At 51.6% G+C, this 22,698-nt stretch overlaps 1 protein-coding gene across 1 annotated transcript in view; it reads left to right on the top strand.

The window, feature by feature from the left end:
• LOC140387119 (EF-hand calcium-binding domain-containing protein 5-like) overlaps positions 1–22,698 on the top strand; it is a 254,349-nt gene that overhangs the window by 88,757 nt on the left and 142,894 nt on the right. The window contains exon 6 of the mRNA XM_072470130.1: positions 14,474–14,629. Coding sequence (XP_072326231.1) covers positions 14,474–14,629 — 156 coding nt within the window. The remainder of the gene's footprint in view (positions 1–14,473; positions 14,630–22,698) is intronic.

Raw genomic sequence — 22,698 nt, 5'->3', positions numbered from 1 at the left:
CCTGCCTGCTGGGAGGTGGGGGAGGGGAAGCAGGGAGGTGCGGCAGAGCAGCAGCTTCCTTTTGTGACTGGGTGGAAAGCCGCCCTCGTTCACAACTATTTCCCCTTCCCCTTCCCCTTTGTCTCACATTTCCCATTGTCTCCCCATTGATAAAACCTCCGGCATGAGCTTCTGTTTCTCCGAAAAGCTGTAATTGCTGGCACAGAAGTTTTTCTATTTCTGTGTATAGCTTAATCTTTTTCTTAAATTGGTTTGAATTTGCCTTGTTGTTTATGCTTTGCATTTGTCCCTTTGTCCTTGTGAGGAGGTGGCGGGGGGGGGGGGGGGGGGGGGACATGCTGGTGGCTCACACTTCCTCCTGCAGCTCTCAGGGCAGGTGCTCTGAGGACTGCAGATTTCCTCGAAAGATGATATTCAAGTCGGGTTGCCAACTCAGCTTGGGTGGCAGGTAGAACTGGCACGAGAAAGCCTTGAACTCTTCTTGCCCTTACTGGCTCCGCAAGAAAAGTAAAAAAGAATGCCAGCTATTTCGGCCTGTTCTGGACTCGGGCTCCTCTTCAAACTGGCAAGAAAGCTTCTCATTAAAGTCTATTAAAATTGTCGTCTGTTTGATCCCCAAACTGCCAATTTAAGATCCAACTAGCTCCAGGCAGGTGCCCTTAATCACTTGCTGCAAAAAACAAAAGCGAGGATGCAAGGTGCTGGGTCGAAAATTCCAGTATATGGGTCCGGTGGTAAGGAAGGAATGCTGATGTCGCTGCCATCTTTTTCCTCCCCCTTCCTGGCTAATGCGGGGACCCAAATTACATGATTGCTGGTTTAGGCACCCACCTGAAATACACTAATACCTAAGATCATAGGATTTGAGACAAGGGCAGCATGGTAACACAAGTGACTAGCACTGTGGCTTCACAGTGCCAGGGTCCCAGGTTCGATTCCCGGCTTGGGTCACTGTCTGTGCAGAGTCTGCACGTTCTCCCCGTGTTTGCGTGGGTTTCCTCCCACAGTCCAAAAACGTGCAGGTTAGGTGGATTGGCCATGCTAAATTGCCCTTAGTGTCCAAAAGGTTAGGAGGGGTTACTGGGTTACGGGGATAGGGTGGAAGTGAGAGCTTAAGTGGGTCGGTGCAGACTCGATGGGCCGAATGGCCTCCTACTGCACTGTATGTTCTATGTTCTAAGGGCAGGTCTGCCTTTGGAGGGTAGGTGGACATTTGGGCCTGGCCTATGGGTAAGAGGTGGCCTCAGAAACTTTGAGGCTTGGATCTACTCAAGCGTGGCTTTTGGACTGGATTGGATTGGGTTATTGTCACGTGTACCGAAGTACAGTGAAAAGTATTGTTCTACCTGCAACTCAAACAGATCACTCCGTACATGAAAAGAAAATACATAATAGGGCAGACATAAAATACACAGTGTAAATCCATAGACAGAGGCATCGGGTGAAGCATACAAGAGTGTAGTACTACTCAGTAGAGGAGATATGTGAAGAGATCAGATCAGCCCATATGTCCATCAGTCCATAAGAGGGTTGTTTAGGAGTCTCTAAATACCAAGTGTAAGAAGGTCGACAGTGTATGTAAAGCACAGAGTCACACTGGAACAGTTAGCGTTTGTTTCCTTCCTAGATTTTCTTGGTATTGTGTTAATCTGCAACCAACAGAACACATGATTGAACTTTCAGATCAACTTTGAAAGTGGGAAGTCAGTGTTGAAATGTGAGAGCACTAAAACTAGATCAACATAATTTCTTTGAAAATGATTTCCGTTGGAAAGTTCAGTGCAAAACGTAGATGTATTTATTCATGTTGTTCCAATATTTCACATCCTGTGAAGCTTTCTATTGTCACGGGTGTTGTATTTATCTTTTAGAAGTATCCGTGGCTGCACACCATGCCGTGTTTATGCTGCTGTTCGCTGCTGCCAAATGTTGTAAGAAGTTTTGTTGTCTCGCCCCAGTTCCCAATAAATCTAACTCTCAATAATCTTCTGCCTTCAACACAGTCTGGGCAATTAAGAAGAAACAGCAAACAGCTAAGTAATGTGGGGAAAGCAAATGATGCCCTGGCACCATTTGGAGAGCTGGATAAAGATATTTTTTGATTTTTCCAGTTATATTTCCCCAGCAAGTGAGCCATGCAACACCTGACCCAGGAGTGCTTGGTGCTGTCATTAGATGCTTAAGAAAACATCAGTGTTGTGTGGTAGTCACCACTGTTTTATTGTATATACTGCATACGAGGGTATTATGGTAAGGCCCCTGCCTGCAGGCTCCGCCCAGTAGGCGGAGTATAAATGTGTGGGCTCTCCGAGCTGCAGCCATTTCGGCAGCAGCCGTGGGAGGCTCCACATCTCTGCATAATAAAGCCTCGATTACTCTCTACTCTCGTCTCGTCGTAATTGATAGTGCATCAATTTATTACGCAGAGATTTTACAACGATGGATCTCCGCATCAAGCCTGATCGCCTGCAGCTGCACCCTCAAGCAGACAATGCCAAGTCGGCCTTCGCACATTGGCTAGCTTGCTTTGAAGCAAACATTGGATCTGCGACAGACTCACCCTCAGAGGCACAGAAGCTCCAGATCCTTTACACGCGGCTGAGCTCTGATATCTCTCCCCTCATCCGGAACGCACCGACCTACGCTGAGGCCATGGCGCTATTGAAGGAGAACCAACATGGCTGGCAGCTCCAGGACCCGTTCTCCTCCGCAAACACGTGCGGCTCCACAAGGCGGACCCATTGGTTGAGAGGCTACAGCGACTCCACGCGAACCCGCAGTACCCCTATGTAGCGTACCCCGACGGCCACCAAGACGCAGTCTCCCTCAGGGACCTGACGCCAGCTGGGTCCCCACACACTCCTTCCCCACCCCCCCTGCCCCGGCGGCGCCACCCCCTCCCCTCTCCCCCCCCCCGGTGCACCCCACCACAGCCCCCGCTCCAAGACGATCCGTCCTCCCCTTGGTCCTACCCAGGGATGAAGATGAGGTCGACGCTCTCCTGGAGTCACCGACGACCGAACCGACGCCTGAATCACTACCAGAACTGCGGCGCTCGCAACAACGGATCAAGGCACCCGGTCATCTAAATTTGTAACCTCTTTCTTAAATTTTAAACAACCTGTATGTAAATAGTTTTCCACCACTCCCGCTGGACTCTTTTTTAACAGGGGGTGAATGTGGTAGTCACCACTGTTGTATTGTATATACTGCATACGAGGGTATTACGGTAAGGCCCCTGTACTACACGTACGGGTGTAGATCCCTGCCTGCTGGCTCCACCCAGTAGGCAGAGTATAAATGTGTGGGCTCTCCGAGCTGCAGCCATTTTTACAGCAGCTGCGGGAGGCTCCACATCTCTGCATAATAAAGCCTCGATTACTCTCTACTCTCGTCTCGTCGTAATTGATAGTGCATCATGTTGTGCAACCGAAAACAAACCTGCTGCTTGACACGGTGCCAGGACTAGAAATTCAGCCCTGCAGGGATAAACTATAATTTTCTTTGTGCCGCGGTTTAAATTTGAACCTTCCTGCGACTCATACCGCTTCTGTTACACTGCAACGAGCACAGTGGGCCTAGCAGATGGGCTTTCTTTGTTCACTTGCAAAATACGATGAGCCAATTCATGAAACCTGTTAAATAACCACAGGAAGTGAAAATGTAAACGTCTTGTCTAGCAAACATCATCTTGGTCCTTGAGCACATTTATATTAGATGGGGAACCCAGGTCCCTGGCCCAGCGAGGTAGCATTGCTAACCACTGTGCCACCATGCTGTCCATAAGAGCTCTTTGAGGGTAGAGTTATGGCACTAGGTGCTTTGTTTTATGTTATCTTGTGGTCTGAAGTGATGGCTCTGAAAGAATATACCTCATTTAGACTGGTGCACACCGAAGAAATGTTTCAGTGCATATAAGCCTTCGACTTATAAATTCCTTACTGAAGACTATTTTTAAAAAAGAAAAGTGATTCATTTATTTCATGCACTTCATCCCTCCCCTCCAGGCTTTCTCATTAAATTGTGGCTAAATATGAAAGAAAGGTCAGGGATTAGGTATTTGGTGGTGAGTGACAGAATTCATAACTCTTCAAAGTCTATCCACTCCCACCCCGCCTGCCCACCTTGGCATCCATGTGTACTATCCACAGGATGCACTGCAGCAACTCACCAAGACATCGTCAGCAGATTCTCCCAAACATGTCACCTCTACCACTGAGAAGGCACTCTTAATTGTTCTGGCTTGGTGTCAAATTCTGCCTGATAACCCTCCTGTGAAGCACTTTGGGAGATGTGTACTGTGTTAACGACACCATACAAATGGAAGTTATTGTTTTCAGAAGTAGTGAAGTTCTGGTCACCGCATTACAGGAAGGACGTGGAGGCTTTGGAGCGGGTGCAGAGGAGATTTACCAGGATGTTGCCTGGTATGGAGGGAAAATCTTATGAGGAAAGGCTGATGGACTTGAGGTTGTTTTCGTTGGAGAGAAGAAGGTTAAGAGGAGACTTAATAGAGGCATACAAAATGATCAGGGGGTTGGATAGGGTGGACAGTGAGAGCCTTCTCCCGCGGATGGATATGGCTGGCACGAGGGGACATAACTTTAAACTGAGGGGTAATAGATATAGGACAGAGGTCAGAGGTAGGTTCTTTACGCAAAGAGTAGTGAGGCCGTGGAATGCCATACCTGCTACAGTAGTGAACTCGCCAACATTGAGGGCATTTAAAAGTTTATTGGATAAACATATGGATGATAATGGCATAGTGTAGGTTAGATGGCTTTTGTTTCGGTGCAACATCGTGGGCCGAAGGGCCTGTACTGCGCTGTATTGTTCTATGTTCTATGTTCTAAGTTGTCTCAGAATGTACATGCCCAGTTTTGGGCAGGCTGCATTGTTACCTCCACACTGTCAAAGCTGATTAGGACTGCAACTTGTGAGCATAAACAGGGCATCATGAATCGGAAGTGAATGTGAATGATGCATGTCAATTTATTTTGAGTATACAGTAAAGGTACGTCCTGAGTACACTATAGAGTCATGTAGAATCACTACAATGCGAACGTCGCTGTTAGGTCCTCAAGCCTGCAAGGATTTGCGGCTGATACAGAGGATTTTCATGAACACGATCGATTCATCACGACTGGCTGATGCCATCCAGCTGCTTCTCAGTGAGTATCCTGACGTCTTTTCTGGCATGGGTACGTTACCCTACAAGAACAAAATCCTGCTTAAAGACGATGCAACAGGGGTCATTCATGCACCAAGGAGGATACCAGCTCCGTTGCGGGACAGGCTAAAAGCAGAACTCCAACGCCTCTGTTGCTCTTATTAACCTTAGTTTTATTAGCTCTAATTCTGTCACCTTTGCTCACGAGTCGCCAGGTATCTTTCTGATACCGCCACGTGGTTCAAGCTCAAGTAATGATTAATAATGCAGCACACCGCTTAGTAAAAGTTAAATCAACGATCATTTATTATATACAGCAATAAATACTTATACAATAATCCTACTTCTGGACTACTACCTACCACTAAAGGCCAATACTTAACTTTGGTGATGGGCCACCAGGTCAGGGAAACGAATGGTCTATCGAATTGGGTCTGGCCTGCGGGATTCAAAAAGGCCGGTACGAGTCGATAGTCTGGAGCACCTATCTGGCAGCGATCGCTGGAGTAAGACTTACTTGTTTCTTTTGTCGAAGGGTCTCGAAGGTTTCGAGCAGGAGAAGAAGGGTCAATCTGAACTTGGCCCCTATTTTTATAGTCCCTAGGGGCTTCCCGCCTCTCGGGGCGGATCTTGACCCTGTTTCCAAGTGATTGGACTTGGTCCCAATCACGTGGTTCGATATGCTCCAATAATGGGCGATTCCTTGATCGGGGGGTGGCCGTTCACCTTCCTTTGTCACGGCCACTGCTGGCGCCGAAAAGTCTGGATCGGCTTTATGTTGCTAATGTGTAGCAATTGTTCCCGGGGATGGCTGCTTAGTACGCAGATGGCTGGGTTGTTGTGCTGTTAATGGCTGCAGGTATCGGTCTGGGCAGACTTCCCCGGAGCCGAATACACTGTTTTACCTGCAGCTGTCCGTTTGAGTCCTGTTGGCTGATTTTCCCATCAGCCTCTTTCGTTCACCATTTTAGATCGGGGTTTGACCATTCTAATCGGGAATCAGCCATTTTAGGTGGCTACACCTCCAATCTCAAGACATCATATCACAGGTCACACAGCCGACTGACTGCGTCAGCTCGTTGGCGTGTGTCAAGAAGCCGTCCGGTGAACTCAGAATCTGTTTAGATCCGAAAGATTTGAACAAAAACATTCGCAGGGAACACGACCCCATCCCCAAGCGAGAGGAGGTAACGAGTGAAATGGCGAAGGCTCGCATATTCACCAAACTTGATGCCTCACAAGGCTTCTGGCAAATGCAGCTCGATGATTCCAGCCGACTGTTGTGTACCTTCAACACACTGTTTGGCCGATACTGCTATAATCGTATGGCTTTCGGGATTATCTCTGCATCCGAAATATTTCACAGAATTATGGAGCAAATGACGGAGGGCATTGACGACGTCCGAGTATATGTTGATGACATCATAATATGGTCAACGACAGAGGAAGACCACATTGCTCGGCTAAAGCAAGTCTTCAAAAGAATCCACCAATTTGGACTGAAGCTCAACCGATCCAAGTGCATCTTCGCACATTCACCTCTGACTTTCCTGGGTGACACAATATCAGAGCACGGGGTGAAGCCGGACACTGAGAAGATCGCAGCAATTCAGAACATGCAGCGGTCACGTGACAAGAAAGCAGTGCTCAGGTTTCTTGGATTCATCAACTTCCTCGGCAAGTTCATACCGAACCTAGCAGCACGGACAGCAGCATTACAAAATGTATTAAGGAAGGACACGGAATTTGACTGGACTCCACGCCACCAAGACGAGTGGGTGGATCTGAAGCACCAATTGATGGCAGCTCTAACGCTGGCATTCATCAACCCTACAAAACCCACAAAGACCTCCACCGATGCCAGTCAACATGGAATTGGTGCGGTGCTACCTCAACAGAATGACCAGTTGGACTGGGTCCCAGTGGCATACGCTTCTAGAGCGATGACCGTCACAGAGTGCAGGTATGCACAGATAGAGAAGGAGTGCCTGGGATTGATCACGGGTATAACAAAATTCCACCACTATGTGTATGGCCTTCCCACATTTCTAGTGGAGACTGATAATAGGCCACTGGCCACTACAACGCATGATGATGAAGTTGAGGAGGTATGACTTCACGCTGGTCTACACTCCAGGAAAGGACCTAATAATCGCTGACACCTTGTCCCGAGCCATGATGCTAACAGTACACCTCTGGCATCCATTAACGATGTAAAAGGTCATGCACAGTTGTGCAGAGAGACACTCCCGGCAATGGACGAGAGGCTGCAGCAAATTCGTCAGGCAACACGAGAAGATGCGACCCTGCTCCAGATCATGCACAACCTTCAGCATGGCTGGCCAAGAGGGCGGCGCCCACAGTTCCAAAATGTCAAAACTGAACTGTCCGTAGTGGATAGCACCATACTGCGAAATTACAGAATCGTCATTCCACTGGCGCTCCGGGCGGACATGCTCCGCAGGATTCATGAGGGGCACCTTGGTGTCGAGGAGTGCAAAAGAAGAGCACGGCAATCCATGTACTGGCCTGGGATAAACGAGGACATAACAAACATGCTGCTCACATGTGACACATGTCAAAAACATCGGCCGGCACAATGCAAGGAGCCACTCCGACAACATGAGATGGCTACGTCACCGTGGGACAAAGTTGGTATTGACTTGTTTCATTCCATGGGTCGACACTATGTTCTTCTCATCGATTATTACTCCAACTTTCCGGAAGTAATGAAACTCCCGGATCTCACATCGGCGTCTGTTATCAAAGCCTGCATGGAAACTTTCTCAAGGCATGGCATCCCACAAACTGTCATGTCTGACAATGGTCCTTGCTTTGCAAGCGGGGTGTGGATGGAATTCTCAAAAAAATATAACTTCAAGCACGTGACATCGAGTCTACACTTTCCTCAATCGAATGGCAGGGTGGAGAAAGGTGTCCACATTATTAAGCAACTGCTCAGCAAGGCCACTGACTCGAATTCTGACATACACTTGGTTCTGTTATCATATCGTTCATCACCATTGAGCTCAGGGCTGTCACCGGCTCAAATGCTCTTGAATCGAGATGTGAGGACAAAGCTACCGGCGTTACACTTCACCGATCCAGATCACTCGCAAGTGCTGGACAAGTTGTGTCACCAACGTCACATACAAGAGCAGCGCTATGACCGACATGCGAAAGTGCTGCATCCGTTAGCGATCAATGACATGGTTAGACTGCGACACCCTGGTGGAGGATGGTCTAACATGGCAATGGTGCTCCGACAAGAATCGCCATGATCGTACGTTGTGAAGTCTGATGATGGTATGCTGTTTCCACGCAATCGACGAGACCTGATGAAGGTTCCACCTCATCAACCTGTATTTCCGACTGGTGTCCAGCTGGACGTAAAAACCTCAGGGTCTCCATGCCCACTCAGGAGGTCTACCCGAATCAGACGTGCACCCAACCATCTGAACTTGTGAACATGGGACTGATACAATTATTGCTCTCTGTTCTGTATTTGTACATGAAACTAACTGTGTTTGTTCAATTGTAGTTACAGCTCTGCAACTAAAAAAAAAAGTGAAAAAGGGGGAATGTAGTGATCTTTACATGGGTATGTACAGAAGGGGCTGATGGGAAATGGAAATACCAATAGGGGGTAACACTGGTGGGTATAAAGGGGGAAGCAAGCAGCCCTCAAGGGTCTTTGGCTGATTAGACTGTGAGGAGAACAAAGGCAGAGATGTAGCGCAGGGCTGCTAGTGTGGTCAGGCCTAGTTGTAGTGTACAGAAAAGTTGTAACCTTTCTACTAGTACAGTTCTTAAAGTAAGAGCTCACGCAGTTATTTAAGTTGTGTTACTCAGTCAACTTTATGTAAAACTTCTGGACGACTTTGAGCCTTCTTCCAAAAGTCCTTGCTGTAACTGAATGGAGTAGCACGTGTTACCTGCCATACAGGTAACAAAACAGCTATAAGTGGTGAGAGAGTGAGAGTTCAGAACAATAACAGTGGTGAGAGAGTGAGAGTTCAGAACGATAACAGTGGTGAGAGAGGGACAATTCAGAGCTATAACTGTGGTGAGAGTTCAGAGTAGCACATCAACAGTTCCAGGTTATCTTTGTCGCCAATTTGATAAAGGCAACAACAAAGTCAAACGAGTAACATTAAGAAGACCGTATGGTTTTAACGTTACCCGTCCATCTACCCCGAGCAAACTCTCCTGTGAAAGAACAATCTGCAAAGCCTGATGGAACATTGGGGAAACCTATCCTAGAAGTGTACATTGGGATTATTAGTATGGCAATCCAAGCAGTCGCAAAGCATATCTGTCAACATAATCCCATATTCACAACGCTCTGCGATTTTCCGCAGCCAGGAAACATACTCAGCAACTGGCTCCCCTTCCGGCCAATCCGGCATATTATGTCTGTTCCATTGCACAATAATGGATGGTGTTGGTTGAAGTGATTCCCCATTAGCACGATGAGCTGGTCAAATGCTACAATATCCGATGTTGCCCCAAATGTGAGGCCTCAAATTATGCCAAATGTCTGTGCACCAAGGCTGTAGACAATATCACAGCCTGGCGCACATTTTCGGTTATGTTGTTGGTCCGGAAAAAGTATCGCACAGTTCTGCGTACTGTTTCCATAACTCAACAGCACGTTCAAAAGCTACCAGTCAACCAAACAAAGGCATAGTCAAGACTCAGAGACTCAGCGCTGTACCTTCGTCCCAGGCAATGCACTGGCACAGAAAGATGGCGTAGGTGCCAGAGTAACATGCCCTCCATTATCCAAATCGACAGTTTAACAAAGGCAAAAAAAGAGTCAGACAAGTAACATTAAGAAGATATTTATTGGGCGGCACAGTGGTTAGCACTGCTGCCTCGCGGTGCTGAGGGCCCGGGTTTGATCCCAGCCCTGGGTCACTGTCTGTGTGGTGTTTGCACATTACCCGTGTTTGCGTGGGTTTCGCCCCCACAACCCAAAGATGTGCAGGGTAGGTGGATTAGCCACGCTAAATTGCCCCTTTATTGAGAAAAAACAAATTGGGTACTTTAAATTTAAAAAAAGAAAGACGTTTATTTATAACACGTATTATTTACAAAGAGGCCGGGTCAGACTTTACTGGTCCTCTTTCTCTGTCGGTTGGCTCCTATCTGACCAACCATATATACACGTGGTAATAGCTCCGCAGTTAGCAGGGAAGCTCATTCTCCTCGAGCCACATGAGGAAAACTATCAAGCCACCCCTCATGTGCTCCGTGCAGATTTTTACATGCAGAACCCCATGCTTTCCACTTCTCCCGCACCCATTAGCTCTGTGTCCTCATTAAGGAGAGTTTGGCTGAATTCAAAAACCACAATGGAAAGCATTGTCACAGGCATTCCTGTTACATTCCTAACATTATGTTGAAACAGAAGACTATAGTCACTTGCATATTTGCAGTCCTTGCATTTTCAGTGGATTAGAGAATAAATTGAAAACGTTGATACATTCTTTGCTTTATTAAATAGCCGTAAGTTTTCTCTGTGAAGTATATTTGGGGACAACACTTTTAGCATGGTGGTTATTCATTTTGGTACTTACTTTTTGGATAATTGTACGGTTGAGCGGTTTCACTAGCAGCAGACATGTAAGAATTAAGGAAGAACTTGCACCTTTGTAGAGCCTTTAAAATGTCTCTTGTTGTAAAATGTGCATCATATGATAAATTTGTTTGAAGTCCAGCCATTATTCTTATGCAGGGTAATAGGGCCAGCTATTTTTCAAAACATTTCCACAGAACAGCAACAACAGTGATCTATTAATTTATTTTTGGCGGTGTCCGTTGAGGAGAACTCCTTGCTCTTAATGAATCGTGCATGAGATCTTTCATCTCTACTTTAACCGCCGCAACACGCAAACAAGTTTGTTTAATATGTTGCCCAAACGATGACACCTCCAAAAATCCAGCACCCCACTGAAGTGGCAGACTTTCAAATTCTGATCAGATTCCGGATTGGAATTTGAACGCGTAGCATTTTGAGTAGGTGATTGAAACAGACCGTGACTACAACATGGAGCTGTTTAAAGCTGATTTGAATTTGCTTTAATGGCTTATGATGACTGGAATTCTTATCAACGTGCGTTGGAGTCAGTACGGAAGGTGGCAATTTGGCCCATGGAATATTTACAGGTACTAGTTCCTCGAAGGATCTATCTACCCTAATCCATTTGCTTGCTCTTTTCCATTTTCCTTCATTGTAAGCAGAGGTGTAAACAAAGTGTTTTCTGGTCAAAATGAAAGAAAATTTGCATGAATTCTCAATTAAAATGAACCCAAAATAGAGATAGGTTGATCAATTGATTATGTCTGAATTTGGTTTATCATCAGTCCTTGAACCCAATTAATTCAGAATCCCATAACTGTTGGTGGAACCCTTGAATGAAGCTGGTCAAATGTGAAATAGAAGGCGATTCTTGCTACCCGAAGCAGTATTCTTGTGTCCATCAGTGATGCCATTATTCAGTTTTGGCAGTAGAACCAATGTGTTTTCCCTGATAGGCAATGTAAAATGGCACTGTGATAATATTCTGTGTAACCTTTGCAGAGTTTAGGTATACACCAGAGCAAAAGGTCTGCAATAATAAAAACCTTTTATTGTCACCAGTATGAAGTTACTGTGAAAAGACCCTAGTCGCCACATTCCAGCACCTGTTCGGGTAAGCTGGTACGGGAATTGAAGCCACGCTGCTGGCCTTGCCCTGCATCACAAACCAACTGTCTAGTCCACTGAGCTAAACCCCAATAAGGAAAGCTCCGGCTGTTCCCAGAGCAAGCAAATCTGTACCAGATTTCCTGTTGTTTCTTACAGCATATTTATGCATCTATGTAGAACTGCTTGTTATGAACAATGTATAACTTTAAATTAAATACATATATATTTATGTGTTAAGAAAGCGAAAAATGGTTTCAGTTTCATTTAGGTTTTGTTTATAAGCCATGGTGCCTGGATGTATGGATAGACTTGTGACTAAAGGGTCAGGTCTTTGGGGTTTGTCCCTATGTAGACTTTTTAATGAGGTCTTACAACCTCTGAAGTTAAAGAGGTGAGTTAAAAAGGGTTAAAAGTTCAGTGATTCTGGAAACAAAACATAAAGTAGAAAAGCTTTATGGTGACAGTGATAGAGGGACATAGACACAGAAAAGAATGGAGTTGATAGAGATGGGGGTGGGTGGGGGGTGCGGGATTCAGTGTGTCAGAGTTGAATGTGCGAGTCAGAGAAGACAGGGGCTGAAGCTCTTTGAGAAGAAAAACAGCATAGTTGGTGAGACAGTAGTTAACTGAATGATCAGTTACGGGGCTCAGTAATGTGATCAGTGTAGCAGAGGTGCGACTGAAAGACTGAGTTCAGGAAATTCATTTTGTTTCCTCTGCAATTGAAGAAACAGCGGGCAGGATTCTCTGTCCTGCCAGCCTTGTTTTCTGGCGTGGTGCGCCCCTGCCAGCAGTGGAGTCCTCCGTTCTGGCAGCAGGCCAATGGGGTTTCCCATTATGGCCATCCCACGCCGTTGGGAAATTCATGGAAGTGGGAGCGCTGACTGCAAAGCGGAGGATACCGCCGACGAAGAATCCCGCAGAATGAGTTTAGAGTGCAAGTTTAGAGTGCAATTTTTAGGTACCATGAGGGGAGATATGTTGGCTGAGAAACATCAAATAAAAGCTCAGGAATTCACTGAAAGAAAAAAACATGTGTAATTGTGCCAGCCCTAAGCGAGAAGAAGCCTTTGTGTGAAGCGATTGATAACACTTCACTGGTTTATGTGTCTGTAGAGATATTGCTGGAGTAAAGGAATGGTGGAAATGTGAATTGTCTTCCTGTGTTTGTGTTGAGGGGCGGGAAGGGTCGGAGAATCGCCGGGGGCTGACGTGAATCCCGCCCCCGCCGTGTCCCGAAGTCTCCGCCACCAGAGATCCGGTCGGCGGGCCCACACCCGCGATGGCCCAGGTGGCCTGGCCCGCGAGCGGGGCCCACTGATCCGCGGGCGGGCCTGTGCCGTGGGGGGGGCACTCTTTTTCTTCTGCCTTCGCCATGGTCTTCACTATGGCAGAGGCGGAAGAGACCCCCTCCCCTGCGCATGCGCGGGGATGACGTCAGCAGCCGCTGACATTCCCGCGCATGCGTCACCCGGCAAAGACCTTTCGGCCCCGGCTGGTGTGGCGCCAAAGGCCTTCCCGCCAGCCGGCGGAGCAGAAACCACTCCGGCGTGGGCCTAGCCCCTCAAGGTGAGGGCTTGGCACCTAAAGGTCCCACCACTCCATTACGCCGGAACCCCCCGCCCCGCCAGGTAGGGGAGAATCCCGCCCAAGATCTTTCCAACCTTTTTGTTTGGTGTAATAGAGTCCACTTTTCTTGTTTTGATAAATATTTTTTTTGTAAGGGCCACGAAAAATCCAGCACGAGTTTTAAGGATACAAAGTAATAACATTTATTTACGATAACATATATACATAACAGTAGCAGTAACATCCCTTGCTACATACTCCTTCCTGCTGGTTCCTGAACTGGCCAGCTTTATTTATACTAGGAGTTTACTAGTGGTTTCTCCGCCCCCCTCATTGGGGAAGCTCATACTCCCACAGGATTGTGGGATAGTCATTAGTCCCCAGCCAATGGTAAGTAGGCAGGTTATAACAATTTTATTCTTTGTATTAAAAGATTATCAGTAGGCTCCTATGAATTTGTTCAGTAACTTTACTCCAGTTTCTAAAACATGTCTGACTTGTCCAGCATTAACAGCATTTTGGATCATAACGCAGTTCTGATTACCTAACTCTCTTCCCACTTAATGGTGTATTAAGGCAGATTTCCCTCTGTTTCCAGCTCTTAATTCCTGGAAGAGGTGATTAGTCTGTTGCCAGGGGCACCATCCATATCAAGCGTGGCTGACCAGGAGTCTCTCCAACTCTTACTGCCAGCCATTGGCCTGTTTGGAAGGATCTGCAGGTTGGCATGCTCAATCTGTTTCATCATTTTATTAACGCACTTTCCTTGGCCATCACTCCAGAGATTCTGGCTCAGAAACAGGGCCACTATTTATTGTTCACAGTTATGATTAGTGAACTGTATTTTCTGGGAATATCTCCACTATCCAGTAAGGTTAATGGGGAAAGGAAGTCTTATCAGTTTTAATCTGGCAGATTTTGATACTCTCAGTTGCCTATCAAACTGGAGCAGGGGAACCATGAACCTTTATGATACATGCTCAGGAAACCATTCTGAGTGTCAATGCGTCATGACAGTTCTTTTTCTCTTCTTCCCTCAGTATATGTACTCGTACACCAAGGGATTCGCTGAGGATCCTTTCCAGAATTTCATCGTCTATCTTTCCCACAGCTCAGACATTTTCCGTCAAAAAGGACAAAACGATTGGTGGAAGCAGCAGTTTGCAGACCTATTCCTGACTTGTGACATTGGAAAGGTCAGTGATTAAAGAGAATAATGCCAAACCGCTTGATGTATTAATAGACAGAAAGATAAGTAGAATTAATTCCAGTTAACCGAGTGCTTGATGAGGCATGGCTGGGAATTTCCATATTCATGTAGAGTCAAATCTGCAAGTACGCAGTGTGGGATAAGGAAGTCTGACAATCTCAGTATGAGCTATTCTTAACCAGATTCCAAATTATTCCCGACAGACTTCCCATAATATGCAGCTTTACTGATAAGCGACTGTTTTCCTAACAATGTTTGGGGGGGGGAAATAGGTGATTAACTTCCAGTAAAAAGGTGTAACCTGGTTAACTCTTCCAACCATCAACCAAATTACAGTGGCCATGTTGTTGCTGTCCCAAGGTCAAAGGAATAAGGTCACCCTTTTATTTAAAATCAAGCGTGAGATCAGGGGCGTCATTCTCCGACCCCCCAGAGGGTCGGAGAATGGCCGTTGGCCGCCGTGAATCCCGCCCCCGCCGGTTGCCGAGGTCTCCGAAGGGAGAAAAGTCGGCGGGGCGTTAATGGCGCCGCTGCCGTGGAGAATGTCACGGGTCTGCGCAAGGCAGCCGATTTTCGGCCTGCCGATATTCTCCCTTCCGGATGGGCCGAAGTCCCGTCGACGTGATGACCGTTCACGTCGACGTAAATTAAACCTCCTTTTCATCGGCGTGACCCGGTGCTCCAGGCTCACGCCGACCGGCGTGGAGGTGAGTGACGGCCTGGGGGGTTGGCTCTGGGCAGGCAATGGCGTGCCCGCAGTCTGAATGCGTGAGGAGATGTGTGTCTCGGGTTGTGTGTGTGTGTGTGCGGCGGGGGGGTGGTGGTTAGAGTAGGCTGGGCTCCGGGGGAGTGCCGGGAGGGGGTCCGTGCCGGGGTGGAGGTTGGGGGGGGGGGGGGTCCGTGCCGGGGTGGAGGTTGGGGGGGGGGGGGGGGTCCGTACCGGGGTGGAGGTTGGGGGGGGGTCCGTGCCGGGGTGGAGGTTGGGGGGGGCTCTGTGCCGTGCCGGGGTGGAGGTTGGGGGGGGGGTCCATGCCGTGCCGGGGTGGAGGTTGGGGGTTGGGGGGGGTCCGTGTTGGGGTGGAGGTTGGGGGGGGTCCGTGCCGGGGTGGAGGTTTGGGGGGGGTCCGTGCTGGGGTGGAGGTTGGGGGGGGATCCGTGCCGGGGTGGAGGTTGGGGGTTGGGGGGGGGGGTCCGTGCTGGGGTGGAGGTTGGGGGGGGGTCCGTGCTGGGGTGGAGGTTGGGGGGGGGGGGGTCCGTGCCGGGGTGGAGGTTGGGGGGGGGTCCGTGCTGGGGTGGAGGTTGGGGGGGTGTCCGTGCCGGGGTGGAGGTTGGGGGGGGGGGGGGCCGTGCCGAGGAGGGGGATGGGAGGGCAAGTGAGTTGGTCCACCTGGCCAGGTGCCAGCCTCCAAAAGTTGGACCCATGCGGTCCATGCCACCTGGCTGGGGGGAGGAGGGGATATGGGCAATGATATGTCGTCGTTCCCCTCCCCCCCACCAGGCCATCATGTTTTCAGATCATCCAGCGATGTTGGCTGCCGTGGTGGCAGCCGCTCATGTCTATGTTGCCCTGGATGAGGAGGAGGAGGAGGAGGAGGAGGAGTGTGCCAGAGAGGCGGCGCAGGCTGCCGCAGAGGGGCAGGCGGCAGCCGTTCAGGCTGCAGGGACACCTGACCGACAGGACGAGGAGGAGGAGGAGGAGGAGCGTGCCAGAGAGGCGGCGCAGGCTGCCGCAGAGGGGCAGGCGGCAGCCGCCCAGGCTGCAGGGACACCTGACCGACAGGACGAGGAGGGGGAGGAGGATGTCGCAGCCCCACTGCAACGGAGGCACCCGAGGGCGCCCCGTGTGTACCGGCCCCGGCAGTCATACCAGGACCTCACGGACCGGGAATGCAGGAGGAGACTCCGGATGAGCCGGGAAACCGTGGCACACATCTGCCACCTGCTGGCACACCTGTCACCGCGTGGCACTGGCGGGGGACACCCTCTCCCCGTGTCCGTCAAGGTTACGGTGGCCCTGAACTTTTATGCAACGGGGTCATTCCAGGCACCGAGTGGGGACCTGTCCGGCATATCGCAGACATCGGTGCACCGGTGCATCCGGGCAGTGACAGATGCCCTATATGCCGTGGCGCACCGCTACATCCGCTTCCCCGTGGACCGGGCCAGCCAAGATGCCCGGGCCGTGGGCTTCTCTGCCGTGACCGGGTTCCCCATGGTCCAGGGCGCGATCGATGGGATGCACGTCGCCGTGCGGCCACCTGCAGATAACAGGGCCGTGTTCACTAATAGGAAGGGGACCTATTCGATGAACGTACAGGTGGTCTGCGACCACCGCATGATGATCCTGCACGTCTGCGCCCGTCACCCAGGCAGTGTACACGACTCATTCGTGTTGTCGCGGTCATCCATCCCCGGCATGTACGAGGGACGCCATCCCCGGCTGAGGGACTGGTTGCTGGGCGACAGGGGCTACCCATTGCGATCGTGGCTGATGACGCCTATACGGAGGCCACGCAATGAGGCGGAGAACCGCTACAATGATGCCCATGTAGCGACAAGGGGAGTGATCGAGAGGTGCTTTGGCGTGCTGAAGATGCGTTTCAGGTGCCTGGACCTCTCTGGGGGCGCCCTCCAGTATCGGTCAGATAGGGTCGGCTGCATCATTGTGGTGTGCTGCGTCCTGCACAACATAGCCCAGCAGAGGGGCGATGTGCCGCAGGCAGAGGAGGGCGGAGTGGAGGAGCAGCAGGAAGCGGCCCAGTCCTCCCCAGATGAGGGGGGTGGGGGCAATGGTCAGGGCAGACGGGGTAGACACAGGCGGGTGGCTGTCCACCGTTACCGGCTGGCCCAGCGGGCACGGGACAGACTGATAGACGCCCGCTTCACTGACTAGATGGGCGTGGGAATCGGGTAGTATGGCCACAGACCGCACACCATGGCAACAGCCGACCACCCACACCCCCCACCCATCCACCCACCCAGCACCCTCACCCCCCTCCCCAACCCCACCCACCCCACCCGCATGCACACCACCCCCCCCCCCATTGCCGATCCACCTGCGGCACAACGGGCTGGGCTCACACAGTTGCGGGTGGACGCGTGTCTATCGCAGGCCATGGAGGATGATGACAACCCGCCCTGCGATGAGCTCCTGGCTCTACATCGTTGGACTATGTCTGACCCATGGCCACAGTACCACCATCCACCCGGACCATCCCTGCATGCGGCTGTGACACTGCAGCGCACGGTCCCGTCCTCTGCCCGGGGGATGTTGATGGCGGCCCAGGGGGAAGGGGGCAGACTCACCTGGGGCTGAGGTAAGACCACCCCTCACACACACACTTGCGCTCAACGTACATGACACCCCCGCACACTTTGGACAGAGCACAAAGGCAGCTTCGGTAGGTGTAACATTGACTTTAATAACCAAAGGAGTTCATGCACGTGCCCTAGCCCCTAAAACACATCTGTGTCCTGCACCTGTGCCAACTTACTCAGTGTCTAATTGTTTGGCCTTACGGGCCCTTTGACTACGTCTACGTGGTTCCCCAGACGGTACAGCAGAACTGGAGGTGGACTCCTGTGATTCCTGCCCTCTGACACTGGATCCCTTTGGCGGCCGTTTCCTGGGGCGTCCTGGCCTAGCTGGGCCAGGCTGCGGCCCGGGCGACTGGGATGGCGAGCTGCCAGCCTGTCCTGCCCGTTGCCCACCCGATGCACCTGGGACGGAAGGGGGGGAGTCCGAGGTGTCGCGGTGTACCGGGACCTCCCCTACAGAGGGAGCCGGGATGGACCACACCACCTCCTCCTCCCTCGGGGTGCCCGATGGCCCCCAGGCCTCTACATGGGTGGGGTATGCGAACGGACTGGCCATCCGACGCCCCCCCGACATCTGGCGCTGCCAGTCCTGGAGGCCCGTGCTGGTATCGACAGGGGTCTGCAGGTTTGCAGCCATGGAGCCCAGGGGGTTGGCAAACCCTGTCTGTGACAGTGCGACGCTGGCTCGCACATGGCCACTGGCGCCGATGCCCTCAGCGATGGCCTGCAGAGACTGGGCCATGGCCTGCAGAGACTGGCGTTGGTGGCTATGGCGTTGAGCGCCTCTGCCATCTGGCGCTGGCACTGGCTCATGGCCTCCTGTGAGAGGGCAGCCATTTCCTGGACCACAGACGCCGCCTGCACGGAAGGCCCCAGGCCTCGCAAACCGTTCCCCATGTCTGACACCGTCGCACCCATTGCCTCCACCGCGGACGCCACCCGTGCGGTGTCGGCCTGGGTGGCACGCATGACCGGCACCACTCCCAGCTCCTGGACGCGGGTGGACTCCTCCACCTGCGACCGCAGCCGCCGCAAGCCGCCCGTCACCCTCTTCGCTCGTCTCCGGGTCGGTGGTTGCATCGGATCTATGTGTGGGTGTGGTAACTGCAGGAACCCGGGATCCATCTGGGCGGCAGATGTTCGCTTGGGCTGGGCTGCCCTCCGACCGCCCGGTCCCTCTGCTGCTCCTACCTCCACCTGCTGTACCGGGACGGCTGTGTTGTGCGCACCAGTGAGTGTACCAGACGCCTCATCACTAAAGTGCCCAACCGTGGTGAGTGTTTCTGCGATGGTGGAGGGTGTTGGTGACAGCAGTGGCATTGTGTCGTGCTCTTCGTCCCACTCTGAGTCCATGGCACTTTGGGGTGGGGGTTCGTCTCCACCCATCCACTCTGAGTCACTGTCCGGTATTTCGTCTTCCTGGGTAGTGCTGTCCCGGGTAGGGGTGTCCTGGGTAGTGGTGTCCTGGGTAGTGGTGTCCTGGGTAGTGGTGTCCTGGCTCGGATGTGACGGGGGCCTGTGGCTGCCCCCCTCGTCGCTGGGTGGTCGCTCCCGCACGTGACGGGGGTGTCGTCTCCCTGTTGCTCCAGGTCTCTCCGTCTCCCGTGGTGTGCGAGGGGCATCCTGCGGGCGTCGCATGCTGGAGGGTCCGGGTCTCTCCGTCTCCTGTGGTCTCCGAGGGGCATCCTGCGGGCGTCGCATGCTGGAGGGTCCGGGTCTCTCCGTCTCCCGTGGTCTCCGAGGGGCATCCTGCGGGCACGCATGCTGGAGGGTGCGGGTCTCTCCGTCTCCCGTGGTCTCCGAGGGGCATCCTGCGGGCGTCGCATGCTGGAGGGTGCGGGTCTCTCCGTCTCCTGTGGTCTCCGAGGGGCATCCTGCGGGCGGTCTGCATCTGCGGGGATGGGTGACTGGACGTTTGGTCCTGCGACACACAATGAAGCATGCATGGTTAGACATCAGGCAGTGATCAGGTTATACGGGGAGGGGGATATAGGGGAGGGGGGATATGGGGACGGGCTGTCGGTGGCTCAGTCGCTAGTATGCCCCTGACCTCTGCATCAGCAACCTCCCGGTCCTCAGGTCCGCCAGCCAGTTCCAGGGCCCTTTCCTCGTGTACGGTCAGTGGCCTCTCATCAGCGGGCCCTCCTCCAGTCCTCACATGCTCCCTATTGTTGTGTGCGCGCTTCTCCTGTGGGGGGGGGCAGGGGTAAAAGGCAACAGTGTTAGGCAGGTATATGAATGCACGCCATCGGTTGCGCGTGCATTGCAGAGGTTAAGGTTAGGGCTGGATTCACTTGGGGGATATGGGGGAGGGGGGGATATGGGGGAGGGGGGATATGGGGGATATGGGGAGGGGGGATATGGGGGAGGGGGGGATATGGGGGATATGGGGGAGGGGGATATGGGGGAGGGGGGATATGGGGGATATGGGGGAGGGGGGGATATGGGGAGGGAGGATATGGGGAGGGGGGATATGGGGGATATGGGGGAGGGGGGATATGGGGGAGGTGGGGATATTGGGGATATGAGGGAGGGGGGATATGGGGGAGGGGGGATATGGGGGAGGGGGGATATGGGGGATATGGGGATGGGGGATATGGGGGAGGAGGGAAAATGGGCGATATAGGGGAGGGGGATATGGGGATATGGGGGAGGGGGGATATGGGGGAGGGGGGATATGGGGGAGGGGGGATATGTGGAGGGGGGATATGGGGGAGGCTCACCCTGCCTGCTCTGACGAGGTCGTTCACCTTCTTGTGGCACTGGGTGCCTGTCCGTGGTGTCAGGGCCACAGCGGTGACGGCCTCTGCCACTTCCCTCCACAGACGCCGGCTGTGGCGTGGGGCAACTCTGCGGCCGTGCCCGGGATACAGGGCGTCCCTCCTCTGCTCCACCGCGTCCAGGAGCGCCTCCACATCGCGTGACTCGAACCTCGGGGCTGAGCGACGGCCAGCCATCCAGCCGGGTGTTGCGGTCAGGTGTTCCGGTCGAGTGGGGGGGAGCAGCGCGGCCTTATGAGCCGTCACGCCGTGCAGCGCGTATGACGCTGCACGGCGTGAACCACTGCGCAAGCGCGGATCCCGCTACGTCGCTGCTAGCCCATTTCGGGCCGGAGACTATCGACCCATTTTTCCGACGTGACGCAAGTCGGATTTGCGCCGTTTTTTGCGCCGATCGGCGGACTTTCCGCCGATAACGGAGAATTTCGCCCCAGGTTTCTTGTCAGCTTGAACAAGTAGGTCTCTTTTGTGGAAACCGTGAATTGGATTCAATTTGAATTTGAATCTGTTTTTGGAGCAAGCAAGGGAGATGGCCTGAGAAACGAATAAAATGTTTTAAAAAAGTTATTTTACCCCCATCACAGAAACAGACTAAACCCTGGTAGTTTGAGACATTGAACATCAGGAAGCAGGCCCTGCTCAGCCCTGTCCTTACTCTCAGCCCTGCTCTCAGTTCCCCAACTCTTAGTTTAACATTATCATGTTCATGTTTAAATCTCTTCATGGCCTCACCTCTCCCTATTGCTGTAATTTTGTCATCTCCTTTTCTCCACAATCCTCTACCTAAACATTTTGGGATTGATTTCTAGTCCCTGCCAGGCCTGGTAATGAAGGTGTTAGCGGCACTTATAATTAGTGCTGCTGGTTTGTATGCCAGGTCGCCAGCTCCACTCTGTCCCTGCATCATTTTCCTGGAGGAGGGATGGGGGTAGCAATAGTGGCCCCTCACATGTGGCAGGTGGCCCATTAAATCGATTAAAGGCTTTTAAAGGCCTGTTGAAGGAAGCTGACTTAATTTTCGGTTGGCCTCCAGCTTCTTCGCGGCAATCGGGGAGCTGGTAGGCGCTCCACACAGGCTTACAAGCTCTCCCAGCCCACCTGGGGTGTTGCAGCAGCTGCAGTTCACCCTCTAGAGGGTGACCCACAAAGCTGGTGATGACTTGGCTGCACAAGCCAACTTTCATTCAAACTTTGAGAATGTTGGAGTAAGAATGCCACCATTTTGGGGTTCCATCTCCCTCACACATCATCCATTGCATTCTGCCCTGCATTCAAAATGGAATACCTCTGCACATAGCCCTCTGAATGACGCTTCAGCTTTGAGAGCCCATCTGCCATTCTCACTTTGAAAGTGAACCTGCCCTCGATCTGTCCATTAATTAGCCAGTCCAAGGAATTTCGCGTTGAGTGACAATTTCCAGCACAGTGCGGTCTTCGAACCCCCATTTTAACCTGAAAGTGGCCCTTGAAGCCTGCAGGGAACCTCCTCTAACTCTCATCTGTCTTCGATCCCTTCCTCCCTTCATTGTACCTTCAGCCGTGCCTCCAGCTGGCTAGGCCCCAGGGGTTTGAATTCCCTGCTTATTCCTCTCCAGTTTTTTGCCTTGACGATCCTAATTAAAACCAACTTCTTTGACTGAGCTTTTGATCGTCTTTCCTGATCTCTTCCATTTATTTCTCATTATTCCATTTTCCTGTATTAATGATGAAAGTAGTTAATAAGCCCAAGGTCTGCTAACTTATTGTTAGGATCTTTCTTCCCTTGGCATTAAGTGTCCTTGTTGCTGTACTGCTTAATAACAGTACGGCGTAGTTCCCTTTGTACCGCAGTTTATTTTCTCTTCTTAAAATGGACCAGTTCTGCACATGGGGTTCAGACTGCCACTGGCACAGCCGTCCTCACTGTCCTCTGAGACTATGTGTCTGCCTGAAACAGATATCAGTGAGCACCATTGTG

This window comes from Scyliorhinus torazame, chromosome 12, assembly GCF_047496885.1.
Source record: "Scyliorhinus torazame isolate Kashiwa2021f chromosome 12, sScyTor2.1, whole genome shotgun sequence".
NCBI classification, from domain to species: Eukaryota; Metazoa; Chordata; class Chondrichthyes; order Carcharhiniformes; family Scyliorhinidae; genus Scyliorhinus; species Scyliorhinus torazame.
This window is presented reverse-complemented; position numbering and strand designations above follow the sequence as displayed.